The following is a 25,884-nucleotide window of genomic DNA, read 5'->3' as shown; positions in this document are numbered from 1 at the left end:
GCTTTTTCCCCCGAGGCTGAGCGGCGGCAGGCTGCGGGCAGGGCGCGGTGCGGGAGCAAGGCTGACGCCGCTCGGCTCCGCGCCGCGCTTTTATCCGCGCCGGCGGGGCGGGGCATGCGCGGTGGGCGCGGAGCTCTCCCCGGTGCTGAGCGCGGCCGCCGCGCCCCCGCTGCCCCCACGGCTGCTCCCGAGGATCGCCCCGAACCGTCCCGTCCCATCCTGTTCCGTCCCGTTCCGTTCCGTCCCATGCCGTCCCGATCTGTTCCGTCCCTTCCCGTCCCGTCACGCACACCTGGCCGGGAACCGCGCGTGTGAATTAGCCGGGCGCTCCCCCGGGCTCAGCGCGGCAATTGAGGCGATGCCGTCTCCCCGCCGCCGGTGTCAAGCTCCCTTTCCCTATATGATCCCCCATCTCCTGATGTGATCCGTACTTCCCAGATATGATCTCCTCTCCCCCATGTGATCCTCCCAGTCCCGATGTGATTCCCCTCTCTGATCAGCCTCCCTCCGATCAGCTCTCACAGAACCTTTCCCCTCCTGCGTGGGGACAAGTTTTGGGGAGGTCGCACCTTCGCCGAGCCGCGGGGTGACCCGGAAACCACTCGCGCTTTCGCGCTTGGGAAACCTCGGCTGGGAAACCTCGGCACCGAGCCGGACCGCGCCTCCCCTGAATGACCGCACTCCGGACAGGGACCCACGAACGCCCCTCCTGCTTTTGGGACTTCGGGAGACGGCGTCTCTCCCTCGTTTGAAAGCGAAGGGCGCGGACAATGAAGCTGTAAATGCCGGCTGTCTATCGCTGCAGCGCTTGGGGGAAGGCGAGAGCAGCAGCCGCCGCTCCCCGCAGGCAGAGGGATCCCGCCCGCAGGGGGCCCCCCTGTCTTGCGCGGGGCCCGAAAATCGCTTCCCCACCAAGTCTGCCGCAGAAACAGACAGCCAGCGATGGGAATAAGAACTGAGGCTTTCCTTCTTCTGTTCTGCTTCTAAATAAATCAAGACAACTGTGCGCTTTTAAAACCAAATAGATTCTGAATATACCTAAGTAAAGCACTGTGAATCAGCCATCCGGGTGAGATTTATGGATCATTTAACAAGTATATTATTTTTCTATTGATTTATCTCACTGAACTTCCTGCAAAGATATAGTCGTGTGTGCTATTTGTTATCAGCAGTCCACTCATCACTTTGACTTGTATCTGATTGCTTATAGTGAGTGAGGGTGCAATTTACTGGATTCAGCAATGTAAGGCTCTGGGAAGGTTTAGTCTGCCAATTACTCGATATAATAAATAGCTTGGTACCAGAATGACAAAAAAAAAAAAAAAAAAAAAAAAAAAAAAAAAAAAAAAAAAAGGAAAAAAAAAGAAAGAAAAGAAAAAGAGAAAGAATTGGATCTTCAGAACACTGACCGCATCAAGCCACAAAAAAAAAATGGACCCCTGACATTTTTTCCTGTCATGGTTTAACCACAGCCAGCAGCCAAGCCCCTTGCAGCCACTCATTCATTCTGCCACCAGCAGAATTGGGCGAAGAATTGGAAGGGTAAAAGCTGGAAAACTCGAGGGTTGAGATGAAGACAGTTTAATAGGGAAAGCAGAAGCCACACATGCAAACAAAACAAAACAAGGAGTTAATTCATCACTTCCCATGGGCAGGCAGGAATTCAGCTATCTCCAGGAGAGCAGTGCCCATCACATCTAAGTGTCACTTGGGAAGACAAATGTCATCATGCCCAACATGCCCCCTTCCCTCTTCTTCCCTGCACTTTATATCCTGAAGGTGATGTCACACGGTCTGGAATGTGCCTTTGGTCAGTTGGGGTCACCTTTCCCGGCTGTGTCTCCTCCCACTCTCCCAAGCACCCCCAGCTTCCCCGCCAGCGTGGCAGTCTGAGGAGCAGAAAAGGCTTTGGCTCTGTGTGAGCTCTGCTCAGCAGTAACTAAAACATCTCTGTGTTAGCATCACTGTGCCCAGCACAAAGCCAAAACATAGCTCCACACCAGCCACTTTGACAAAAATTAACTTCATCCCAACCAAATCCAGCACATCTTCACAATTATTCCAAATTATGGATTTTTTCCCTAGGTTTTCATACCTTTTAATCACTGACTAGGGTTGCATCTGGGTGGCATTTTCAATACACAGCATTAAGTTGCATCTCTCAGCCTGCTGAATGGCAGCAGTTTTCCAAATTCTTTCAACCAGAGGGAATCATCCTTGCAGTGAAATTCAACAACCCCATTAGTCCCATCAGTGTTGCACAGTTGACTCTAAAACAGCACATGCAGAAGACAAAGCCACTGATCCCTTAAAACCAGCAGAAGAACCATCATATAAACAAGCCATATGAAAATGCTGAGTTTCAGCCAGACCTGCAGAGGTTCTGTAAACAGTGCAGAGGGTGAGGCGCCTCCCAGCCCACAGCAGCAATGACTGCCTTAGCACTAGAGTCAGCACTTACCCAAACCCAAGGTTAGTAAAACATTTGAAATAAGCAAGTTCTTGTTCAATTTTCCCTCTCCACTTAGCCCTGCTACTATTATAGCCCCCAAGGAAAAAATAATCTGTAATCGAGCTATGCAGAGACTTGACAAATTATTAGTGAGGTTGGTAGTGCAGAAGTGGGCTTTTTCTAGATTGAATACTAACCTATTCTCATCATATTCCTATCTTCACACCCAATTTTAAATATGTCACCGCAAAAATTGCAGCAAACATGTCTTGCATAGAGTAATTTCTTCTACCACTTCTTCTGTTTGGCATATCTTGCTGATATATTGCTGAAACTGAACAGTCATAATGATTCAGAAAGGGGAAGAGGAGGAAGATAATATCCAACCTTACATGGCTTTTTCTGTTAGTCACCCAGAGAAAGCAACGTAGTGTGAAGTTAGGTACCTCCTGGGAACTCTGGTACTGGATTTTGAACTCAGGTCTGCAAGTGTGAAATAATTGTCCAAGGTTTTTCTCATGTTTAGACCTGCAGAAAAATTCCTTTTTAGTCTTGTGTAGTTTTTCTTTTGTCATTCTTCATTTCAGAGATGTTTTGGAGGCAGGTAAGGGAACTTGCAACACCAAGATGAATAATAAAAGAAATATTTGCCAAGTAATTTATTTAACACACTGCCAGAAAACTATATAGCTGAAAAAAATTTAAAGAAAGCCATTAGCTACTTTCAAAAAGTATTGGAAAACTCATCAGATACAATCACAAGCATTATTGTTCTGGAAGACATTGTTGTCTGCTTGTTCCTTATTCATTCCACCCATGCTGCCAAAGCTGTGTTGCTAACATGTAACTTTCCAGAGCCTTCTTTTTATCCAAGTGTCAGTGTAATTGGTATTACTTACTCAAAGATTCTGAAAACTCCAGGAAGGCAGAGGCTTCCATGATGCACTCTGGCAATAACAGTGAAAAAATGGCTGATTTCTGTATTTTGTTCATCTCAAACAAATCAGGCGGAGGCTTTTTTTGCACACATATAGTACTATGCCAATATAATCCACAGGGCTGAGATTGCTAGTTTGCCTCCAGGAAGCATCAATCAGTACAGTAGACTTAAAAAAGCCTTCACTTCTTCAGACCACCAACAGAAACTGCCCACTGGTTTTGACTATATTGTGTCAGTGTCCTGCAGGTGTTTCTCAAATAGCATTAAAAAATGTTTTAGTTAAATATGCCAAATAACCATTTGCTGAAATGGTAATTTTTCGTACAACTTACCCCAAAGAATTCCTATAATTTTTCACTCCCTTTACAGACCTCATACACAAACAAAAGATTTATTATAATTACAACAGTGACTGAACCAGCTGTATGCTCCTCTGAAATATTTTGGCAAGGGAGATGGTGTTCTGTTTTCAATATGAAAGGAATTTTTGTAGCTCAGAGCAGATTTTTAAAATATTGAATGTATCACTAAATACAGAAACACAGGACTATTTCTCAGGATATTTTTGTAGCAGTAAGAGATTTTAAATTTCTCTTTCATATTTGACACACTGAAGAAAAATTAGTAATAATAAAGCTCTAGAACAGATATAATTAAAGAGATTTACGTGTGTGTGTGTGTGTGGCTTAAATGGGCTTTACATTATTTAAATGTTGCAATCTTGCAATTGAATTCTGTTTTATTAATTACTCTTTTATGGCATCCTCTCTCAAACAAAATTCTGGATCAGGAGAAGGAAACTAGAAAACAGGAAAGGGATATTTCATGTTTGTTTAGTTCTTTAGTTCTTATTTCTGGAACTGATATGGCCTCCTCTTGATATTTTATGAGCTCAGGCTACAATCTCATCCTTCTGACCAAATTCAGACAGTAAGACAGTAACAGTTCTGTTACTGTTATTTCAGTTTCAGTTCCAGTTTCAACTGGATTTCAGTTTGAGTCCTAGTTTCAGCTGGATTTTACAACTCTACCTTCTCCATCCTGGAAGTGAACTTGATGTGACTTGATGTTTGTCTACCATGGGAAGATTTTCATGGCAATTCTTCTCTTAAAAGTGTAGTAGGAAATGGATACATGCTTTCATGACAAAATCTCAGATAACACAGCGATCATACCACAATTCATGGACCACAGACATATTCTCCAGAAAGTATTATTTGGACACAGAAATAATGTTTTTTATTAAAACAGAACAAAACAAAACAAAACACCCCCTTAAAAATACCCCAAAACCAAACAAATAACCTCCCAAAAACCATGATTATGTTCATCATCCTCTCATAATTTACTTTCTAGGCAGACTACTGAGAATATATTTTTGGGCATTAACTTAAAAAGATAATTCAAAGTGACCTGTTGCTCCAGAAACATGCTTTTGTTTGGTTAATATGGAGAGTATCACAAAGGAGCTTACAAATTCACATGGCGCAAGCATGAAATTATAATTTTGTAAATTAGCTCACTAGTCATAAAAATGATGTTTGTTACCCAATCCATGTTTGAAGACTGACTAGAAATCTCAGTGTGAGCATACAAAAAATTTCACATTAAAGAATCACTGACTACTTAGAGTTTGCTTCATTCTCTTACTTATATCTGCCCACAGACATACTGGAAGTGGAATGTCAGCAAATACTTTTTTTTTTTTTGCAAGAGTAACTTATGAAGTTCCAAAAACCTGTAAAGATTATAATGAAATGGAAGTTGAGAGATTCAACAGTGTCTCTGGCTCAATTACTAATGGCTAGCTGTTTTAAGAGGCTGCACCTCTAATGAGAAACAAGGAATAAGACTAAAGATTTAAAAAAATGTACTCACAAATTTCTTTATAAATCCGGCAGAGAAATAATACATCAATAGTGGCAATTACCCAGCAAACTACACAGGGTCCTTGGTATTCAGAGTCATTCTCTTTCAGGTGATCTCCCTGCCAATAGTCACAGTATCACAGACTCACAGAATAGTCTAAGCCCACCACATCATGTGTGATCCATGTAGCTACCATTTCTAGTCCAAGCAAACTGTTAAGCTGTCAGGACAGCTAACAGTCAGGTCTGGAGAGTGTTTCACCTTGGATGTGACAGGCAAGGATGTGTTATACTCCAGAGGTATCTCCTCTCCCTGTATAATTTTGTATCTTTAAATTTTGAGCAGGAGACTTTCATTCCTTGTAAAGCAAAATTTCCCGTCCATGTCTGTCTTCACATGGACTTCATTTTGTAGCAACTCTTCTATGCCAAATCAAATAGTTCGTGTTTTAGATCCTCACTGCTCAGGACCTCTGCTTTTCTGTCTCTCTGTAAACATTTCTACATACATATAAATTGCAATACATAAATTTCTTTTATGGCTGTCCTGGAAGTCTACTTAAATTTAGAAGAGTCCAGTATTGTTTCTGGTTTGTCAGTCCAGGATTGATTGTGACCTTTCAATAAATGTACAGGCTGTTCTGAGTGGGGCTGCACCTACTGAACTGCAATAACTTTGCTGCCATGAGAACACAGCTGATGTGGTGATGTATTCTTTTTATAACTGAGGTTGAGTTAGCAAAAACAACTCACTTTCTTTCAAAAAAAAAAACAAACCAACCTCCAAAACCTCAGGTTATGCCTCTTTGGAACAGGAAACCACTGGGAAGACACAGTGCCATAAATTCTGTTCACTTAAAATGGCCTCAGTATGTACTCACATCAGGAGAGAGCTTTCTACTTGTGCCATTGCTTCACATCTTGACTGTATTTAGCTGGGATAGATGTAGTTTTCTCCTCAGTAGCTGGTAGAGTGCTGTGTTTTGGACACTGTGTCAGTTACAGCCACAGCATCCTTGAAGCAGGAACCCTACTGTCCCTCAGGGTATTTTCTGACACTACACCCAGTGAATAATTTTTTCTGTATGTGCATGCTGGCACAAAGCCCAGGGAGTTATGGATGTCTCAGATCAGATTCCCACAGCTCTCTTTCTCCACTCTGTATGACTTTTCGATCTAAAAATTTTTGTCATTAAAAAAAAATCAAATCAAAACAAAACTCATTCCCACAAACTCTCTTGAGTTCCTAAAGCTTTTAGTTCTCTACCACTTCCAGGGCTGGGGGGAATTACAGGCAACAGGAATTAAATTTTCCTGCTGAGGAAGAAACCAAGATGGAATCCTGCAGGAAATACTAGTTGCTTCCTATCACATTCACCTAGCAGTGAACACCCAGCTAAAACGATGACTCAAAATGGAAACAAACAGTTAAGTGTCTCTCACAGAAGGATTATTTTTCTGATGGCCCACAAGAAATATGTTAAACCAGTACTTCGTAAACATATGCCCATCCCTTGAACTGTCACACCTTCTTTCCACTGCTCCTAGCCTGTTCTCCTCATTTTGCAGTATTTTTCCTTTTTATTTCATTTGGTGGAGATACTTCCTTATTCGACAACTGAATAATTTTAAAATATTAATATCAGATTGTGTGGCTTTTTCTATGCAAAAATTATCAAGTGTTTTTTAGATGTTAAATATTATATATATAATATAAATTTCAGGTCACACTTAGCTTTAAAATATTTTTAGGGAAGTACTGATAAAAGAGCTAAGCGGACTATAATACCCAGTCCCACACAATAGCCTCATGCCCATTGTGTGACTAGACTAAGAATCCTAATGGTAAGAACACCAGAAAACTTGTCACTGTAACAGATGAGATAATATTATTTATGTGCAGAATATATGGACAGACATATTGAAATAAATACCTTGCAATTAACAAATCTTCTCTTGGCAAGTACTGTTGGATATGAAATAATCCATGTTGGATATCAAATATTCCTTTTGCATGGTCTGTGTCCTTCCACTATCTAAGAAGAGAGCACATGATGGTTTCTAAATCAATTATCACTCTTCTAAATATGTCTGTTTTCAGAGTTACCTGTCTGAGTCCTGGGGGAAGTCATATTTTTCGCTGATTTAGAAAACCTTGGAGCTTTAACTCTTTTTTCACATTTTTGTGCTCTGCAGTCTGGAGTTTACAGTTCTTACAGCTAAGGCAGTTGGACTGTGGCAGCCATTCATCTATTCATCTTGGGAAAACTGAGCAGAGAAACAAGCATAATTAAGCACAGATTGTTATGAAAGTATACAAGAAGTCCATGGTGAAACCAGCTTTAAGCAAGAGGCTATCAAAGCAGATGAGAAACCCAGCCCAGGTCTCAAGCATGGGACAGCACTGAAGTGTGCACCTACCTGTCGATCCTTGGCCTGGCAGTAACCACAGCAGATACTAGATGAGGACACTTGCCAGAGAACACGTAGCATGCACCTAACAATGTAGATGCCAAGGTTATTCAGGAACTTTCTGTTCATATGGAGGACATTCAGAAGTAACCCCAATGTGCCAGCACATTGCCAAAACACAGAATGGTCTTGGCACCCTGAGGAGTCTTAACCTGCATCAGGGGAGGTTTAGGCTGGATATCAGGAAGAATTTTTTCACAAGGAAGGATGATTAGGCTTTGGCATGAACAAAACTGCCCAGGGAGGTGGTGAAGTTGGCATCCCTGGAGGTGTTTAAGAAAGCACTGGATGTGGCTCCTGCTGCCATGGTCTAGTTGACATTTTGATATTCAGACCACAGGCTGGACTCAATGATCACAGACGTCTTTTCCAACCTGGCCGACTCTGTGATTCTGTCAGGCAGCCTGGAAACTGGGCTCTGGCTGCTGAGCCCCGAGGGGCCATGGGCTACGGGATGCTTCAGCCGGGAAAAGCCCCGCATCCCCTCCCGCCGCATCAGAAAGTGGTGGACAACGGGTCAAGCTCCCGCGTGCCTCCAACACTTTCTCCCGCGGCGGGGGAACCTCTGCCAGGGCCTGTGCGGGGCTGCGAGGCGCCTTGCCCCGGCCCCTCGGCGGGGACCACGGACGTGACACCAGGGAGGGGATGCTGCCTTGTGCGGGCGGCCCTCAGCGAGGGCTGCCGGGGCGAACGCCCCACTTCGGCCGCGCTGGAGGGCGGAGAGGGGCGGCCGTCCCTGTCGGCGGCCTCGCCTCTCCTCCCTCCCCGCCGGCCCGGCCCGGTTCGTCCCGCCGCGTTAACCCCGGCGGCTCCGAGGCGGGGGCTCCCAGGAGCTGCTCCCTCCTCACAGCCCTCCTTCCTCCGCCGGCAGAAACCAGACACCGGGACGGCCCCGCGCAGCCCCTGTGCGGAGCGGCGCCTGTGTCCGGCGGTGCCGGGAGCGGCCCGGCCATGCCGCGGCCCCGATAGGCGCCCCGCTCGCAGCTCCCGGCCCGCACCATGCCATGTGTCCCGCGGAGCCGGGCCGCACGCGTGCTCTCCCTCTGGCTCCTCGTCCTCCACGCCCAAGCGCCCTGCCTGGGCAGGGCCCCGCCGGCCGGCAGCTTCCCGTTCCCCGACGGCGGGCAAGGTCAGTGGCGGCGGGCGGGACGGGACGGGACGCGGCGGGGAGCGGGTCCCGCCGAGGGTGCGCTGCCAGCCGGAGCAGCGCGGCTCCGGGGCGCTGCTCGGGCGGGAGGGGCGGCCAGCCGGGCCGTGTCGGCCCCCGGAGCTGCCCGGGCGCCCTCCCAGCGCTGCCCGCGGCGCTGCCGGGACGCGCGGCTCTGCACCGGGGGCACGGCGCTCTGGCCGCGCCTTCCTGCGGCTCCTGGGCAGTCATCGAGTTTGGCTGTGTAGAGATGAAGGTATTGCTAAACCCTGCCTGTTGCAGATCTTCCCCGTTTAGGGGCAGCTCTCTAAATGCCGGGATCGTTTTGTGCTACTAAACTGAAGAAGTTTACTTGTCCTGATTGTTTATTTATTTTTAAACAAGCGATCGCTTCTGTACCAAAGCCGCAGGCGCTGTAGAAGGATTGGTCTTATCAGGGTTCAACACCCGCTGTGAGTTTCTCACATTTACTGAGAATGGTAAATTACAAACCAGACTTGATCCGCGGGAGGGGTTTCTTTGAGGCTGATTTCACAGGTGGGTTATTTTCTCCCTCTTTTGGAGTAGGGAGTGCAACTCAGGAATATTATGTTTTATTTTAGATTTTGCATGTTTAAGAAAAATCATGGCTCTCAAGGGAGAAAAATTATGAGTAGTTGAAAGACTCTGCCTGTCGGTAGAAGACCCAAAAATATATGAGGAAATTTTGCTTCCTGATGCAGTCAACAGCTGTGGTGCTTTCAGGAGAGCTTGAACACAAAAATCTTCTGTACCTCTCAGAGAGTGTGGAAAGGAGAGATGTTTAAATAAAGTGCCTGAAAAGTGTTTCAGTAAGGTGCTTGAAAAGTGAATTTTCAAGTATCCTGAATTTGGTTCCTGTTGGATTCATTGAAGGTGGATGCTAGCAATAATTACATCCCTGTGACTGTACATGGGACAGAACAGGGATGGTTGTGTTAGCATGTAGTGGCTGTTTAATTGTTGGGCATATGGAGATGAATGTAGAAGTAATTTAACTTTCTAGGCATGGAAAACAGTCTTTTCCAAGAATTTGCAAATAGCATTGAGTAAAGGGGCAGCTAAAAATGTGGCTAATTTTTTACACAGGAGGGTTTCTTGCAGTGTGAAGTGTGGACTGACATTTGTATGTGGTAGAGCTGAAGTGTTCTGCTCTCTCTACATCCATAAGTGTGGTGGATGGGACAGTTGGGAATGCCCTTGCTGAGTGCTGAAGGCCTGCTCTCTGCCGTGGGGCTTTGGAGCTTGCTGTGTTTCCTGGGTATGATGCATTCTCACAAGAAGAGCCACACTATTTCGTATCCCAGGGAATGGTTTGAAAAGAAGCCAGAGGATCTGAGGGGCACTTGTACACAAACTACAAAGATGGAGATGAAGCAATGGCAAATGATGGTGTGTCACATTTTAAAGGAATTTTGTCAGGGAATATGTTATGTATTTAAAGTAAATTGTGGTTTCCTGTCATGTGTGACAGATCATGTATGTTTTTATCCTAGTTTATTCACTTTGTGTACAGCCATTCTTAATAAGGCAATTCTCTGCCATGTGTGGCGCATTTGAATCCTCAGAGGAGCAGAACACACAGGAGTGGTTTTGAATATTATCAGATGTTTTCAATGATGTGGAATTAGAAAGGTCTGCAGGGAAGATTTCTCTGACAACTTAAACAGTACTTGGGCTCCTCAAAACGAGTGTGAAGGGCCTGAACATTGCCTGTCCTGTGTGCCCAAGGGCCTGAGCAGACACTGGAATGCAGAGCAAAGTTGTGACTCGAGTGTGTGCTGTTCATTGCCATGTTTCGGTCTCATTCAGAGCACCAATGCAAGCCAGCATGCACAGGCTGTAGTTCTGGAAAGACAAAACATTCTCTGGAGCTACATAGCCACCTTTCCTGGCCTGTAAATCCTCAGCAATGTCCACACGACAGGCGGGACTCTCCTGGAGTGGAGAGCATGCTGGGTGTCCAAGGGGGATCCTGTGACATGCCAATGCCATGGCTTGTCAGTGACACTTGTTCTCTCCATTTATGTTTACTGCTGCAAAGTTTCATGTAAACTTGTGGTGTTTTAATGAGAATTCATGTTACTATACGAAATTCGATGTTGAAGGATGCAGCCCTTAATTTTGAGCAGTCTGGGTTGCTTGACTTTTGTTCTTCTTTCCTATAAGGGCAGAAAGGGATCACCAAAATTATACCTCCTGTCTGTTTTACACTCATCTCCAGGCAGAAACTGTGCTATCTTGGGCTTTGTGTGGAGCTCAGTAAATTTTTCTGTTATAGTTAGGACTGCCTTTTACCAAACAGTCTAGGCAAAACTGTATTGATAGTGATTACTTGCAGAAATATTGTTACCCTCATCCTGTTAGACTTTTGTGTTGTAATCTTATTCCCTCTGGTCTTTTGAAGGCTTTTTAATAATTCATTTTTGCAGTTGTATTACAGTACATTATTATTGCAGCATAATTCCCCTCTCCAGTGACTAAACAAGTATTTAATGTGCAGATGGAAGAAGTTCACTTTCTCTACTTTGATAATCCAATGTTTCCACATTATTTGGCATCTTACTGATGCTGATGACCTACTTTTCTTTAACCTCTATGCACTAAGTGATGCTCTAGTGATGAAGTAAAAACTTCCTTGCATAGTTTTAAATCCAAAACCACAAGTCTTTGGTCTTGCATGGAGTTCAGCAGTTAAGCCACAACAAATTAGGTTCAAGACACCAGGCAGAGGCAAATCTCACAGTGACAGCAAATGAGTTAGTTTTCCTTCAGCCATTTGATTTGATTATTTAATGAGTTGTGCTGAAAACCATAGAAATGGAGGCCTGGTCTTGCAGCATTCTGTGTTAGTCTGACTTTGCTAGCCATATGGAAGTTCCATGTCTGGGAAGTCCCATATCCCAATATGGAATGTGGGACTTCCCAGAAGTCTCACAATTTAACATCTACAGATAAGCTGTATTTTTGGGTGTTCCTTATCTCTTCTACCTGCCTTTTTTTTTTCTTTTCTGCTTCACTGTGGAATGTGAGGAGGCTTGGTTTAGCTTCAGCTGCTGAATTATCGGGCATCCAGCACCTTTTGTGCTGTCCAGAGGCTGTGCAAACTGCAGGCATGAAGGTGTGCACTGAGTTTCCAGTGTCTCAGTCCCCTCATGTGGACAAGGGCAGATGTCTCTCAGAACCACACATAGAATGTGGTAGACATTATTGTCCATGTTGTCAAGACCTGGCTCTGTGAAGGCCCAAAACCCCACTGCTGTAGCTTGTCCTGCAAAGCCTCCAAGTCACTGCAGGCTTGTGTGCAAAGAAATCTTTTGTGTAAAATAATAAGTTTGCTTCTGAAGTAAAGGTGCTGCTGAAACTAGGCCTAGTATTTATATATGTGCTGGGAGGCCGGGGGTTTTGTGTGTTTTATTTTGCTTTCCTTTCAATTGGAACTGTTTCAGTGCATGTGTCTCAGGGGTCCATGGCCTGAGGAAACTCAAGCAGCCACGTCTTAAACTGCAGCTAATGAGGACAGCTGAGATGTGCTCCTTCCAGAAGGGGATGAATCCAGACAGCTGCCTGCTTAGGCAGGGTTTTTCCTCTGTGACTTTGAAGGTACAGGGAATGGAGGGAGAAGTGCTTCTAAAAGAATTGTCTAACTAGACCTATCCTGGAAGCAGCTGGAACAGGCTAATTGCTTTGTTAAGCGGCTTAGTTAATGAATGGGGTGTAGTCACTTCATGTGTGAGTGGCTGGGACTTTGGGAATGAAGAACAACTCGGGGTAAAGAGGAACTGGATTAATGTGTGTCATCATAACTTCTTTTTAATTAAATGTGTTCATACTGTCATTTCTTGGGTAGAATTCAAGTATCCCAGCAGATCTGGCCCTTAGGGTATGAGTTCTTATGGATTGTGTTTTACATGGATTTATGTTATTTGCATGGAGCTTTTGTGTTTCACATTAATTTAAAAAAAATAAAATTGGGTACAGTTGGTGTTTCTTCTGCGTCTTCTTGTGTATGCTTCCCCTGTTGTAGCAGGGGACAGCAATGTCAATAATGCTCTCTTCCCCTGCAAGACTCTGACAAGTGATAAGATTTCCAATCTTATCCTGCTTGGAACGCCTTATACAACAGAGCACAATTACTTCATTCTCTTCAAACCTTTCTTTGAAATTCTGAAGCTGCAGCTGCAGCAGCTGCTAATGCTGGTGCTACTAAGATGCTGTTACTACAGATAATCAATTTGTGTCCTCTTCACCTTTCTGTGTCTGCAAGGCTCTCTGTCCAATTTCAGGTGGTCAGTTTTTTTGGATGTGTGAAGATCGCACTCCTTGATCAGAGTACCATGTGCTGGAGACCTTGGTCATGGAGGGTTCCCAGCCCTAGTGAGACTGGGAGAGGGGGGGTGTGCGTGGCAGTCAATCTTTTATTTGAATGGTGACAAAATGTTTGAAAAGAAGAATGTTTAGCTTCTAAATTGAGTGTTACAATGGGAGAATAGAAAGCCCAAATGAGGAATCTATTCTGCAGTGGTCTGTGCACTGCCTGTCAATAGGATGTTGTGGTGAATTGCTCTCACTTCTGATTTTTCCTTTAATTTACGGGAGATAGAACAGGCTAGCACTCACTCTAGTTTTGTTTCTTTTCTTTTTTTTCCCCTTTCTCTCAGAGCAATTTGTGAAGACAGTGCCAGAATACCATGTGGTTCATCCGGCAAGAGTAGATGCAAGTGGGCATTTTCTTTCTTTTAATCTACACCATCCCATCTCAAGTCTGAGGAAGAAGAGACATCTCAGAAAAAGTGAAAATGTGGTCTATTACAAAATTAATCACAAGGAGAAAGATCTGTTTTTTAACTTGACTACCCACATGGGATTTCTTTCCCATAACTACATAGTTGAAAGGAGACGTGGCAACCACACCAGAGCGAAGATTTCAACTCACTCAGGAGTTCCTTGTCACTTCCTTGGCACAGCGTGGCAGCCTGGCTCCGGCAGTGGGACAGCAGCAATCAGCACCTGCAGTGGCCTGGTAAGTGGTGTGATCTTTACTGGGATTTTGGGCAATTTCTGGTGTCATTAGAGCTGAGCTGGTATGAATATGTCTGCTAAGAAACTGGATGAGCCAGTCTGATGCCTTACTAACTCAGAAAGAATGTTTAATTCTGTGGATGCTGTTTGGGTTTTTTGAAGAATCAGAAAGTCAAAAGGTGATGCTGAGGCCTCTTGGCATTTACTTTTAGCTAGATTTTTTGATTTTTTTTTTTTGGTGATTTGGACTGAAGGTTTCTGTCAGTCATACAGCTTGAAGCCATCCAAATATCGAGTCATTGCATTGATTCCATTAGTAGTTGGGTTGCCTTACCCATGCATCCAAATATGAGCGTCTGCTCTGTTTTCCTCTAAAAGGAATGTAGCTCAAGTACACTGAAACTGCTCTGTGAATCATACCCATGGATGGTAGGTTGGGAAAATGCAGTTGTTTCCTTGTGAACTGCACTGCAGCTTCAGATATAAATGATAGATTAGATGCAACCTTAGCCAGGGCTCTTAATTTGAGTGTTAACCACTGCTAGGCATCTTGCGTCAAACAGCACTTCTAAGGCTGGAGCTTGAAGTTGAACATTTCTCAGTATCCTGTCATTCACACTGAGACAAGGAGATGGAAACCTTTTCTTTTCCATGCTTTGTTTTTTTTTAATCATAGCCATAGCTTCAGTTTCTGTTTGTGCTAGAACATGAGGCTGAGAATGCCTTTCTGCAGGGGAAGAAGGAACAAACTGCCTGAGTGTGAAGGGTATGTAGCGAGGTGCGTAAAGTAGCATGTGTGATGTGTGATGTGTGATGTGTGAGAGACAGAGCCCAAAGGGTTTGTGGAGTGTGCAGGCAGAGGTGATGGTGAAAGGCGTGCAGTGTGCATGTGCTTTCATGCCTTGACTCCACATGCCTAGAGTGGCAAATGACAATGTTTGAGAGTCCCTGAAGCAGGGGACTGATGCCTTCTGGCCACACATCTCAAATCTACAGCAAGCTGGGGATTCATGCTTCATTTCTGAGCCTGAACACCAGCGTGAGTGAAGTGTGAAGTGTAACCTTTCCCTGCTCACCTGTCAGTATCAAAGTGTGTTCCTTGCTGTTGAGCTGTGTGAAGCTTTCAGAAACTATGGAAAGTCTTCTGGCGGTGTGTGAGAAACAACATGAAGACAGTGCTGGTATATATGAAATAGGAGAGTCTGGAGTTTTCGGAAGTGCTGATAACACGTTTGGCATCTTTCCTGGAGAAACAAAACATTGCGTGAGGGCAGAAGTTTCAGTCCCACAGGTATGAAGATTAATTTTATTTTTTAAGTTACATTTCCTGTGGGGACCAACTTATCAAAATGTCTCCAAAACGTGTTTTGGTCATACAGGGTCAGTAAATAAAAGGAGAAATGATGATACAAGTAGTTCCTTTGGTTGTTTTGTTTTGTGCTTTACCAGAATGTCTTTGTTATTTTTCAGTAGGATGAGAGCTTGAAAATTAGATGCTAGATCTTCATTATACCTTTGGAAGTATTTAGTCTGCAGCAAGAACTAAAAAAATGCAATTGGCGTTTTAAATTCAGCTTGGTAATAATCTTTAAAGTTATCCTTTCATTTGTGTTACAAACTTTTGGACTTTTATTTTCACTTGAAGGTTTTGAAAAAACACTTGTATCAGAAAAATCACTGTTGAGATTTTTGTGTTCCTATCTTGCTCCAAAATAAAACTTTGAGAATATATAATCATAAATGAATTCAGGTTGAATAGATGAATTTTGCCTCTGGTTGAAAACTTAATGATTTTGGTGTGATGATATTTGAAGTCCAGAAGTTGCTGCTCTGAAGAGGTTGCAGTAAAAGTTGGGTCTGTATCTTGATTCTCCTGTGTGCCACAAGCTGCGCAAAGGTGATTTAGCCTGCCTTTCCCCTGAAAGTTTTCCAAAAGATCTAGTGTCATATGAAAACATCTGTTGATGAATAATTTTGTTAGCTATGAGAAATGAAATTTGATTTTCATAACAAAAACCTAACATTTCTGAAACTTTTTTTTTTGTTTGTGGTTGTCTCTACATTTCTGAGCTCTAGTGTTGATTTATTTTCATCCTGGTGATTCTCAATTTTTTGCTCTTCAGCATCTGGTCTATTTATTTCTTTTTTTTTTCTGGGATGAGTTGTGTTTTTCTATTGAAAATATTTTTTTCCATTTTCTCTTGTGAAGGAGGGGAGGAGAATGAAGGAGAACTGAGAATAAGTAAAGACCATGAAATTAGAAAAACTTGCTTCAGATACTAAAGTAACCTATGGCATGAGAAAATGAATAGCTTGTTTGCTGTTGTAAAAATGTGCTGATATGCTCAAGCCCCATAACCCAGGAGCTGGTGAAAATCAGTATCTTAGCTTTCAAATACTGGGAGCAAGAATGTTAGTGATGCTCCTTCCCTGATGCTGTTTGGTCTTGACACTTCAGGTTCATCACCAAATTAAAGCCTACTGTGCTTTTGTTGCTGAGGCATTTTTTAATAAGCTCAGTGAAGCACCAATTTACCATGGTAATGAATGACAGGAAACTCTGTGATCCATATACTTCAAATTTTTGGTTTTATTAGTCATTGGAGCTGGTAAAAAAAATACAGCTGGAAAATACTGATTTGATCAAATAAATATGCTTTATGAAATATCCTCTTGGTTGTCATTTTTAGTGTCAAATGGTTGCCTTATTATTTTGTAATTTTGCCCAAGTGAATTGCTTAAGAATATGTCTGCCCCCATTTTACAAATGGGGGCCTGAATTGGAGCAAAATAAAATCCTAAAGATGCCTGTGGGAGAGTGTTCTAGAGTGTTCCTAGTTCTAATCCTCTTTGTGGAATAACTTCTTCTCATTTCAAGTCTGTTTGGTTTGTATGTGACAGTTTCTTAATTTCCAGGACCATAGTGGTAAATAAGAACTAAAAAGAGATGTGTGCTGTAGGTTTGTGTTTGTCATAAAAATCACTCACATAGTGCACTGAAAACAGAAAATCTAGAAATGTATTTTCATCTCTCTTTCATTTTCACTTTGAAATGTATTCCTACTTCCCTTGGCATTACACAGGCATTGCTGATGTATTTTTTAATGTTCACAAAATGGCCTGCAAGGAAAATAACAGAGTGATAGATGTGAGATATGAGAATGGGTGGCACAGTCATTGTGTGACATGGTTCTTTTTTTTAAAAAAAAAGTAACTGTGTCTCTGTTTTCAGAAGTATATATGGAAAAAAAAAAAGATTCATAAAGGAATTTGGTCAGATTAGGGCAAGGGGATACAGAGGAAAATTATCAGAGATCTGGGGGAAATAAGATGTAATTTCCAAATCAATTTTTTTTCTTGCACCTTGTGAAATTTTAGTTTCCCTTTCATGCTAAATAGGTCATGACCTTCTTAGCAGGTTGAAGAACATGATGCTGTAATCTCTGTCTCTTCTTCTATGGGTCAGTTGCTTAGTAAAGTCTTTTGCACTTCTGAGCCATTTTGAATAATGCATGTGTTAACACGGGCAGAGTGGGACAGACCTCACTGTTTATTTTGGGTCACACTTGGATGAGGGAATCCCGGAGGGGAAGTCACTACTGGAACACAAGAAACATCAAACTGTGGCACTTGGCAGGGGAGCAGACATGAAATCACTTAGATACAAGAAAATTTCCAAGATGAAGTAAAGGGAGAAATTTATTTATTTTTATATCTTTGAGTGGAAATGATGTTTGGATTGGCTGTCTTGGCAGTCTATTTAGGGCACTCTTCTAATAATGCTTTAATTTTCACAGTGCCTTTCCACAGAAGGCTACAATGAGCTTTCCCAATAGTAATTTCTTAATTGTCAGTTGTGTGCTAGTCCTGAGAATCCCTTGTGTTGGAGCAGTGGTGTCAGCTTGTCCTCTCAGTAGGGCTGGGAGCGAGCAAAGCCCAGTGAAGTTGAATGAATACCCTAGGTTTATATGCACCGAGTCCTGCAGAGCTGGGAAGTGAGTTTTTTGAAGAGATAGTCTATCCTCTTCATTAGGAACAAGGCCTCTTTTATCCATCAGCAACACAGACATTGTTTATAGTATTTTTAGATGACAGAGCATCATTAAGGCTTTGTTTTCTTGACACTTGTTTACAGAACAGAGCTGTCAATCAACAGTTGCTTCAGGGGATGCATTTATCTTCAAAGGCAGTGCAAGCATTAGCATGGAAAAGGGAGGAGAGTGGAAGGACATTAGTGTGGAAATCTGTGCACATGTATCTGGCAAGGTCCTGACCATACAGGACCTGTGGGCAGATCCTGCTTTGGCTGTCTCCAGCTAGTCAGAGGGCTGCCTCTGTCCTGGTGTTCATCACTGTTTTTAAGAATTGCTGGGTGCCTTTGAAAAGATTTTTGAAGAGTTTCCCGCACCTCCATTCTTCCCTCTGTGCTGAGCCACAGTCAGGGCAGACCTTTGTGGACTTTTAATTCGTGGCTGTATGACTGTTCATGTAGCAGCTGGAAGGAGATGCTCCAAGTGGAACCTCTCTGGGCACATCTTTGTCTATCCTGACACCCGTGACAAGCTTGTCACTGAAGTGGAATAGTGACTGAATTCTGCTTGAATGTAACCGTTCTCTGTTGCAGGATGTCACCGTTGTGTGAAGCCCAGAATGAGCTCTGTTACTCATCCAGTTCCAGCTGTCTTCTCAGTGTAGCTTTTATCTTTCGCAGATTGCATCAGTTTGGGGGAATTCAGCATGATCTCTGTTCTTCTGCTACATGCCAATAAGTTTTTCTGTTTAATGTGAGATACTGTTTTTATGTTGACCCACATGTTGCTGTCTTATGATCTGTCCCTGGCTGAACAGTTCTCTGCAGGTATCATAAAAGTGATAGTGGGTTCTATGACAGTGGTCTAATACTGCTGTTCAGACTCTCCTCTCCTCTAGATTCAGAAAACATCCTTCAACATGTTGGACTTGGTGTTTTCGTTAGATGAGGTTTGAAAATAAAATAATCTTTAAAACAGTTTTATAATATTTGTTCTAAAGTAATGGAAGAATAAAATGTCTTGCTAAGCTTGTAGTACATTTTTTTATCTGCTTCTGTATCTCCCAGCCTTTGAGTTTGTTTGATTACTGACCATTTGTTTGTTAATCTGTTGTTAAAGGTAGTTACCAGGGTTTAGCAAAGCTAAAGAACTACACAATTCACTCCTATACCCCAGAAAGATATCCATGTCTTTTTATTCACTTGTAGTACACATGCAGCTAGTAGAATTGTTCCTTTTCCAATGGAAGTGTCTTTTGATTATTAAAAGTGGCAAAATATGCGGCAGTGAGAAGACAGTGAAAGGGGGCATATAACGTTTTCCTCACTTAAACTTTTGACCACCTGTAATTGGATTCAGTGCTGATCCCTGACCTGTGACTGGACACCCCCAGAACACATTTGGGCATGTATGCTCTTTAGGTGGGTGTTGTAATTTTATGAGATGAGCTGGAATGTATTCCTGTAGTTCTTCCTGAGATACATGATTTCCATTCTGTGAACAAGGCTTCTGGGAGATAAAACCAGTTCTTCAGGGGTCTCCTGCTCTTCTCTCATCTCTCCTTTCTTCCTCTGAGACAGTCTCTTGCTTCCTTCTTTGTCTTTCCCCTGAGGGATGGTACTGGATAGGCCCGCTTGCATTTGGAAGTATAGCCATATCTGCTTTTCTGCCAGTCGAGTCTCCTGACTTTGGTGTCAGTGACATCTCCACTGCAGCCTCTTTTAGTTTGTTTGGCAAGGGATGATCTGTGGAACCAAAATATAGTAATATGTTGTTTGGAGAGAGGCAGGAATGAAGTCAAGCTGCCAGTGTTTTCCTCGGGGATAGGAATTGCTCCATGGCTGGATACCATGGAGCTTCCACAGTCTGATTATTGCAATTTGGCTTGTTCTGGCAATCCTGAAGGAGGAAAGAGCTGCCAACTAACCTGGTTGTGTATGTGCTGTACATCTCTTTTCACATGCAGTAGTATGGAAAATACTGCAAGTAGAAAAATATACATTGAAAGTAAATGCATTTTTTGCTATGCGTCTGTTCTTTGTCGTGCTTGGTTTGCTTTGTTCCCCCATTATAGTAATAAATATCTGGGTATTCTCCTTGACTGACAAGTGTTATGGTTGTGTTGCGTAGTTCTGTTTTTCTTTTTGAAGATGATCCAAAGACAGGGTGTGTGGTGGTCCGTGGTGGTCTACCCTCATCCCCCAATAGATTAATCATTCAAACTTCCATTAGTATTTGCTGCAGTACTTTAACATACATCCCTTTCTTTGTGTTTAAGCTTCAACTATCCATCTGCCAGCTCCCTTCCCCCAGTCTTTTGTCTGCAGAAATATTCTTAATTGACAGGTCAAATGAATCTCATCAGTGATCTCAATACATGAGAATCTGGCTGTGTCTGTGGCTCCTGCTTTTGGCCTTGTCACCTTTAACCAATAGGAAGTTGTTAGACCAGAAGCTGAGTCTGACTGGAGCTTTTATAACATTGTGTTACATTTCAGTGGAAGAGTCATTGATGGGGTAGGTTAAAAAAAGGATTAGTCTTTGTGAGCTGGTTTGGATGGAGTACTCAGATTTAGAATGCTCCTTTAAGATAATGATTTTTTGAGAATATGAAAGAATGGCTCTTTAAAGGCAGTTTTAAGGAATCTTTATCTCTTGTTTAAAAACGTGTCTATATATTTGCTAATTATTTAGGAATAATATTCATGTGCAAAGATGTCAATCATCTTTCCAGTTTCCATGAGTCTTTGTAACCAATCTACTATGTCATGATTTCATTACTTTGGTGTTTTTTAATAAAACGTTTATGTTTACTGAGGGACTCCTGTGAAATTCTGATTTCAGGTTCAGGGTGCAGAAGTAAAAAATATGCATAACATCTATTTTGCTTTGATTTTTAATAATTTAAGGTTTGTAAAATGGTCTGTTTTTTATTTATTTTAGTATCTTCTATTATCTTTGGAAGTTTTTGGCTCATTCTGTGAAAGAGAAGTGGAGGCATCAAAGCTATTAAGTTCTTAAGAATTTCGCAGGTAAAGATGGGAACTTTTGATCAGTGACATGATGGATGTGCACACTCAGCTTGGCCAGTGGCTCAGCACAGCTGTAAGTTGTTACTGAGTGAGGTGCAGTGCTACCCATGTTTCTGCTGATGGTGAGGAGCACTGAGAGTTCAGGAGAGATTGGAGGAGATTGCTTTGACTGGGAAAATGGAGCACATGTGGGAAGCAAATCTGTGGGGGACCAAGGCTTTGATAGGTCTGCTGTTCACAGAACTTTTTTTTTCTTTACTCCATTTTCACGATGGCCTCTTCAGTTCTCTTTGTCTGTCAGAGAGGAACAGCTGCAGTCTCTGCACAGTGTCAGCATCAGAACTTGGTTATATTTGCACAAACATCAGACACACACACATGCAAATCTGTATTCATACATGTAGCTCTGTCACTGCAGAACAGCTGCACTGCAGATAAAGCTGTTGGGTTCAGATCTGTTTGGTGTGCTGAGAAGGCTTCTGTCCTGTTGTATGTATTTCTTGTTACCAACCTGTGGCCAAAAAAATTGTTGTGTTTGGTTTTTTTTCTCTAGAATCTGGTGCTTAACTTGCCCAACTCATTTGTTAATTGCAACAGAATTCAAGTATTTAGTGATTTAGTCTGGGACATTTAGTTGCTTTAAATATACACTGGCTCCAGGTGTGCTCTGGAGAAGGACAAGCATTAAAAATGAGTTAGTAGTCATGAAAAACCTTGTGGTCTTGGTTAAACAGTGGCTGTGTTTAAACTCATTCATGGTGTGTTCCAGTTCTCATGGCAAACAGCAGATCCCTAATAAACTGCTTGTTGATGCATGGAAAGCCCAAGAGTAGATCTAAATTAATTCTGGTTAGAACTTGCAGTAAAGGCTAACACAGACACAGCTCTGGATTTCAAAATTCTTTTTTTCCAATTTCACTCCTCCCTCTCACCCCCTTTTGAAAAGTATATATTTGAAACAAAGGCAATTTTAAATCACCAGTCCAAACTTGAATATCTGCTAATTTTTATGCGATGTTAATTCTGTCTGTTTCCTTATCTAGAACAGTCATTGACCAAATCTGGTCAAAACCATAAAAATGGAGACTGTGGATAGGGTCAGTATCAGTTTTATCCATCATCCTCTGTCCAGCAATGACTAAGTAAATACCTGGATATGAGTAAGAACATGGCAGTTGGCCATCTCCCATTTGGTCATCCCGTGCTTCTGTTTTCTACTCAGATCAAATTTTTGGAGGAAAACCTATTGATGTATTAGTATTTCACATATTATCTGGACACTCCTTTACTCAGTGTTAGAAAGATGAAACTTTAAATATGAATTATAACACTTTAAAATTTATTTAGATGCATCTTCATTTGTTTTCCACTACTTTTTTTTTATCAGTTTCATTTGATACTTCCTGGAGTTGTTGTCATGGAGGACACAGTGAACAGTCAAACACTGAGCTTAGTGTTTGAGATTATTTACTCAGTGACATAGTGTATTCCTAATTATTTTTTTGTTTCTTGGTAATTCCAAACACCTGACAGCTTTGTTGTACAGCTGTTAGGATTAGTTTATTATATAGTTCTAGTTTTTTTCCTTATATAAACAGCAGCTCAGGTTCTTTCTGCACAGTAGCAGGTAGATCAGAGTCCATATGCTGCTTTTTCCCCTTCACTGTACAGTGCTGCATCAATTTTCATTCATCTGTTAATTACATTTTTTTTCCTTTCTTGTCCAGCTGCTCACTCTCAGGAGTTTTCTGACATTCATTGATTGTCCTTTGTCCTTATTTTAATAGCTTCTTAGAGTTTTCTAATATCCTGTATAACAGATTGTTAACTAAGTTTTAATCCAGATGTTAAGGCAAGGAAATTGGTTGAAGGAGAAAAGCTATAGCAAGGAAATTGGTTGAAGGAGAAAAGCTATAGCCAAGCTTCATTATTAATAAAAAACCCACAAAAACCATTAAGTTGCTTTTCCAAATGAATTGATACAAAATTGCTGAATTGCTAACTGTGAGATCTAATCTGTTGTTTCAATTGACTGTGTAGAAGATGGGTAAATTTGTAGACAATGAGGTATCTTGAATGGCAGGGGAGTAAATGGGTAAAATGAGCAAGTGGTGGAGAAGAACTCCAGCAAAGTGATGAGAAAGTAGTCTTTAACCCGAGACATCTCAAACTGGAAGGTTTCCAGAACATCTGGAGGTCAGTGATTGTGTCCTTTTATCTTTGCTCTGTTCTTGCAGCCTTTCCATAAAATCTGCTTGTGTCTGCTGATGGAGGATCTTTGTTTTAATCTAGTCTGGCCATTGCTGTGTTCTTATGGCACAGGGTTTACAGCAGGTATTCACCAGCCCGGAGTATTTCTGCCATATCTGTATTTTAATACAGGTGCCTTCTCTTGAAAGTTGTGTGCGGAGGGGAAAGCAAGAATTGGTTGTTGTTGCTGCCATGAGGCATAAGAAATTCTTTTAAATACAGGTTCTTTCTGGCTTTATTTTCTATGTGGAGTCTGGATGTCCTTTTTTTGGATCTTCCTCAGTAGATTTTAAGGTTTGTTCAACTGTTTTTGCCATGCCTATAGACAACACCAAAGTGTTTGAACTGCATTGCCTGCATATTTTACAACAGCTGTTGTCTTTTTCTGAATAACTTATAATCAAAAAGAGAAACTGTATTTCTTATTACATCATGTCGGTTCAGAGTGGCTGAGTACTTGCTGAGATTTTTTGATGTATCTTTATATAATGTTGTTAAGTCACAGCTGGTGGCAGATGCTTGTCAAAAAACAACAGGTGTGTTATAATCCTTTTTTCATCAAAATGCACAGCATAAGCTACTGCTGCTTCTTGGAAGCAGGACTCTAGTCCCAGCTGTCAGAAAAAAAGGGGATAAATTAGAAAAGTACAGATTTTCTCCTTACACAGAGAACTGCGCGTTTCTTATTTTATTGCTAGCCAAGCTACAGAGACAACTTGCCACTTGTTTATTAAATTAAGTGTTCTCTTTCAAATCAGGAAATGGATTTCACTTGGCTTTGGAAAAGAGATCAAAAGTTTGAGGGTAATAGCAGTTCAGGAGAGAAATGCCAAGGAGTTTTATGAAGCTAAATGACCATTACTGCACCTGTGAAAGCAGTCCAGCTCCAAGGAGGGAATGAAACACGAGAGTGTAAATTAGCTACGATTAACGAGAAAGCCCTTGCCTGCAGTAGCAATCACTGCCTTCCAGGAAATTGGTAGCTGTCTATTCAAAGAATATAGAATTTAATATTCATATTTTTAAAGATAAAATAGAAATAACATTAAATTCATTAAATGTTGTTCAGATCATCAGCTACAGTTATTTACCCAGGTGAGGTTTTAGGCTGTTAAATTTATTTTGCATCAGTATTCTGAATTGCTTTGGAAAGGAGTGTTATCTCCAGCCCAGTTGTGTTATCTTTTTTGGCCATTTTCTCATAATTAGGACACGTCATCTTCTGGCAAGGCAGCAGAGCAGCTTTTGGCATAGTCTCATTATGTTATGGCTGTGAATGTTGCTTTATATGGTACGATTTCTAGTTAAGTTGATTATCATAACACTTCTCAAGAAATGTGTTCTGTAAAGGACTGAATGACAATTAGATATTTTAATATATAAACAAGCCAAGTTTGTTTATGTCAAGCTTCTTTATGGAGAGACTGGAGCTAGCTGAACTGAGTTGCATTTTTTCATCTTTTACAAATGTTCTGTGCTTCCCGTTTACTAAGAACTTCTGTTCTTCGAACTATAAAGTCCTATGTAAAAATGAATTGAAAGCCATTATTCATCCAGACAGTCCAGTGTAAAGATTCAAGATGCAGAACATAGAGATGAAGTGATGTACAAAGTCTGTAAGTGGATAAATGGTGTGGGAATTGGAAGCTCAAATGAGAGCAACACACTAGGCATAATAGCTCAGATTCTCGAAGTGGATGGATTTCTGTGAAGTGTAGGAATTCATGAATTGTCCATCTGCCACTGGCATTCTTAGCCCTCACACAGGCTATTTTTGTGTACAAGTCAGGAGATAGAATTATCTAAATTAAAAATAAAGCAAAACCAAAAATCCAAAGCAGAAAACCTGCACTAACTCCACCCCTCCCCCCAAACCCTTAATCTTCAACCAGGTTTCTTAGGACCTTTCTTTTTTTTTTTTTAACCTGATTACAAGACAAGGTCTCTTCAGGAGTTTAACCTGAACATGGCAGTAGATTGACCTGTTTATCTGTATAGGATCTGGAGCAATGCCACAGAGAATGGAGCAGTATTCTTCACTGTCGTTTGCAGGCCACTGTAGAATTAAATCAGGTCACTAATTTATACTTGCATAGTACATCTACCATTGGCAAAGTGCCACTGTGACATTGCTAACTGGAGTCCTCTGAGGCATTTGGGAACTGCCCATCATCCTCCCCACCCACCTGGCTGCATCCCAGTAACTGGGCTAATGACATCTGGCACGGTGAGTATGTGTTTATTTCTGTGTAGCATTTACTCTTGTGTATTTGGGACAAGTCAAGGGTGCTGATAGCTCTGCATTTTGGAGCACTGTGTCACTTGGGGTGACACATTGCAGTTTCCTGGTATTATTGGGAGAAAAAAGACTATTCATTTGGTCCTTTAAGTCTGTGTTCTGGGGCTGCTTTTGCTTAAAATTTTCATTGATACTCATGGGACAAGAATCAATAATGTGTGATGAACTTTGGTCAGGATGCAGATCTAGAAAGTACCATCAGTATGGAGAATGACTAGGATATTGTGTCATTAAATGAAGAAATGGTAGACATGAAGTTGTAGAAGGGAAAATTCAAATGTCATAGTGTGGAGCCTAGAGTCACAGACTTAGCACATAATAAACATTTGTGGCTTAAAAGCTCATCTAAGTGT

The 25,884-nt window shown here is 41.9% G+C and overlaps 1 protein-coding gene across 3 annotated transcripts in view; it reads left to right on the top strand.

The window, feature by feature from the left end:
- The first annotated feature begins 8,450 nt into the window (after window positions 1–8,450).
- ADAMTS12 (ADAM metallopeptidase with thrombospondin type 1 motif 12) overlaps window positions 8,451–25,884 on the top strand; it is a 145,905-nt gene continuing 128,471 nt past the window's right edge. Inside the window, exons 1-2 of one of the 3 annotated variants that reach the window (XR_005255241.1) lie at window positions 8,451–8,861; window positions 13,559–13,920. Coding sequence is in view for 2 of the 3 variants with exons in the window: in XM_038124209.1 (XP_037980137.1) it covers window positions 8,732–8,861; window positions 13,559–13,920 (492 nt within the window). In the remaining variant the exon portion in view is untranslated. Of the gene's footprint in view, window positions 8,862–11,940; window positions 12,501–13,558; window positions 13,921–25,884 lie in introns of those variants that run through there. The other 2 variants (XM_038124209.1, XM_038124210.1) reach the window with 2 other exon arrangements.

The sequence above is a fragment of the Motacilla alba genome, chromosome Z (genome assembly GCF_015832195.1).
Source record: "Motacilla alba alba isolate MOTALB_02 chromosome Z, Motacilla_alba_V1.0_pri, whole genome shotgun sequence".
NCBI classification, from domain to species: domain Eukaryota; kingdom Metazoa; phylum Chordata; class Aves; order Passeriformes; family Motacillidae; genus Motacilla; species Motacilla alba.
The sequence above is the reverse complement of the archived record's forward strand: the minus strand, read 5'-3'. Positions and strand labels throughout refer to the sequence as shown.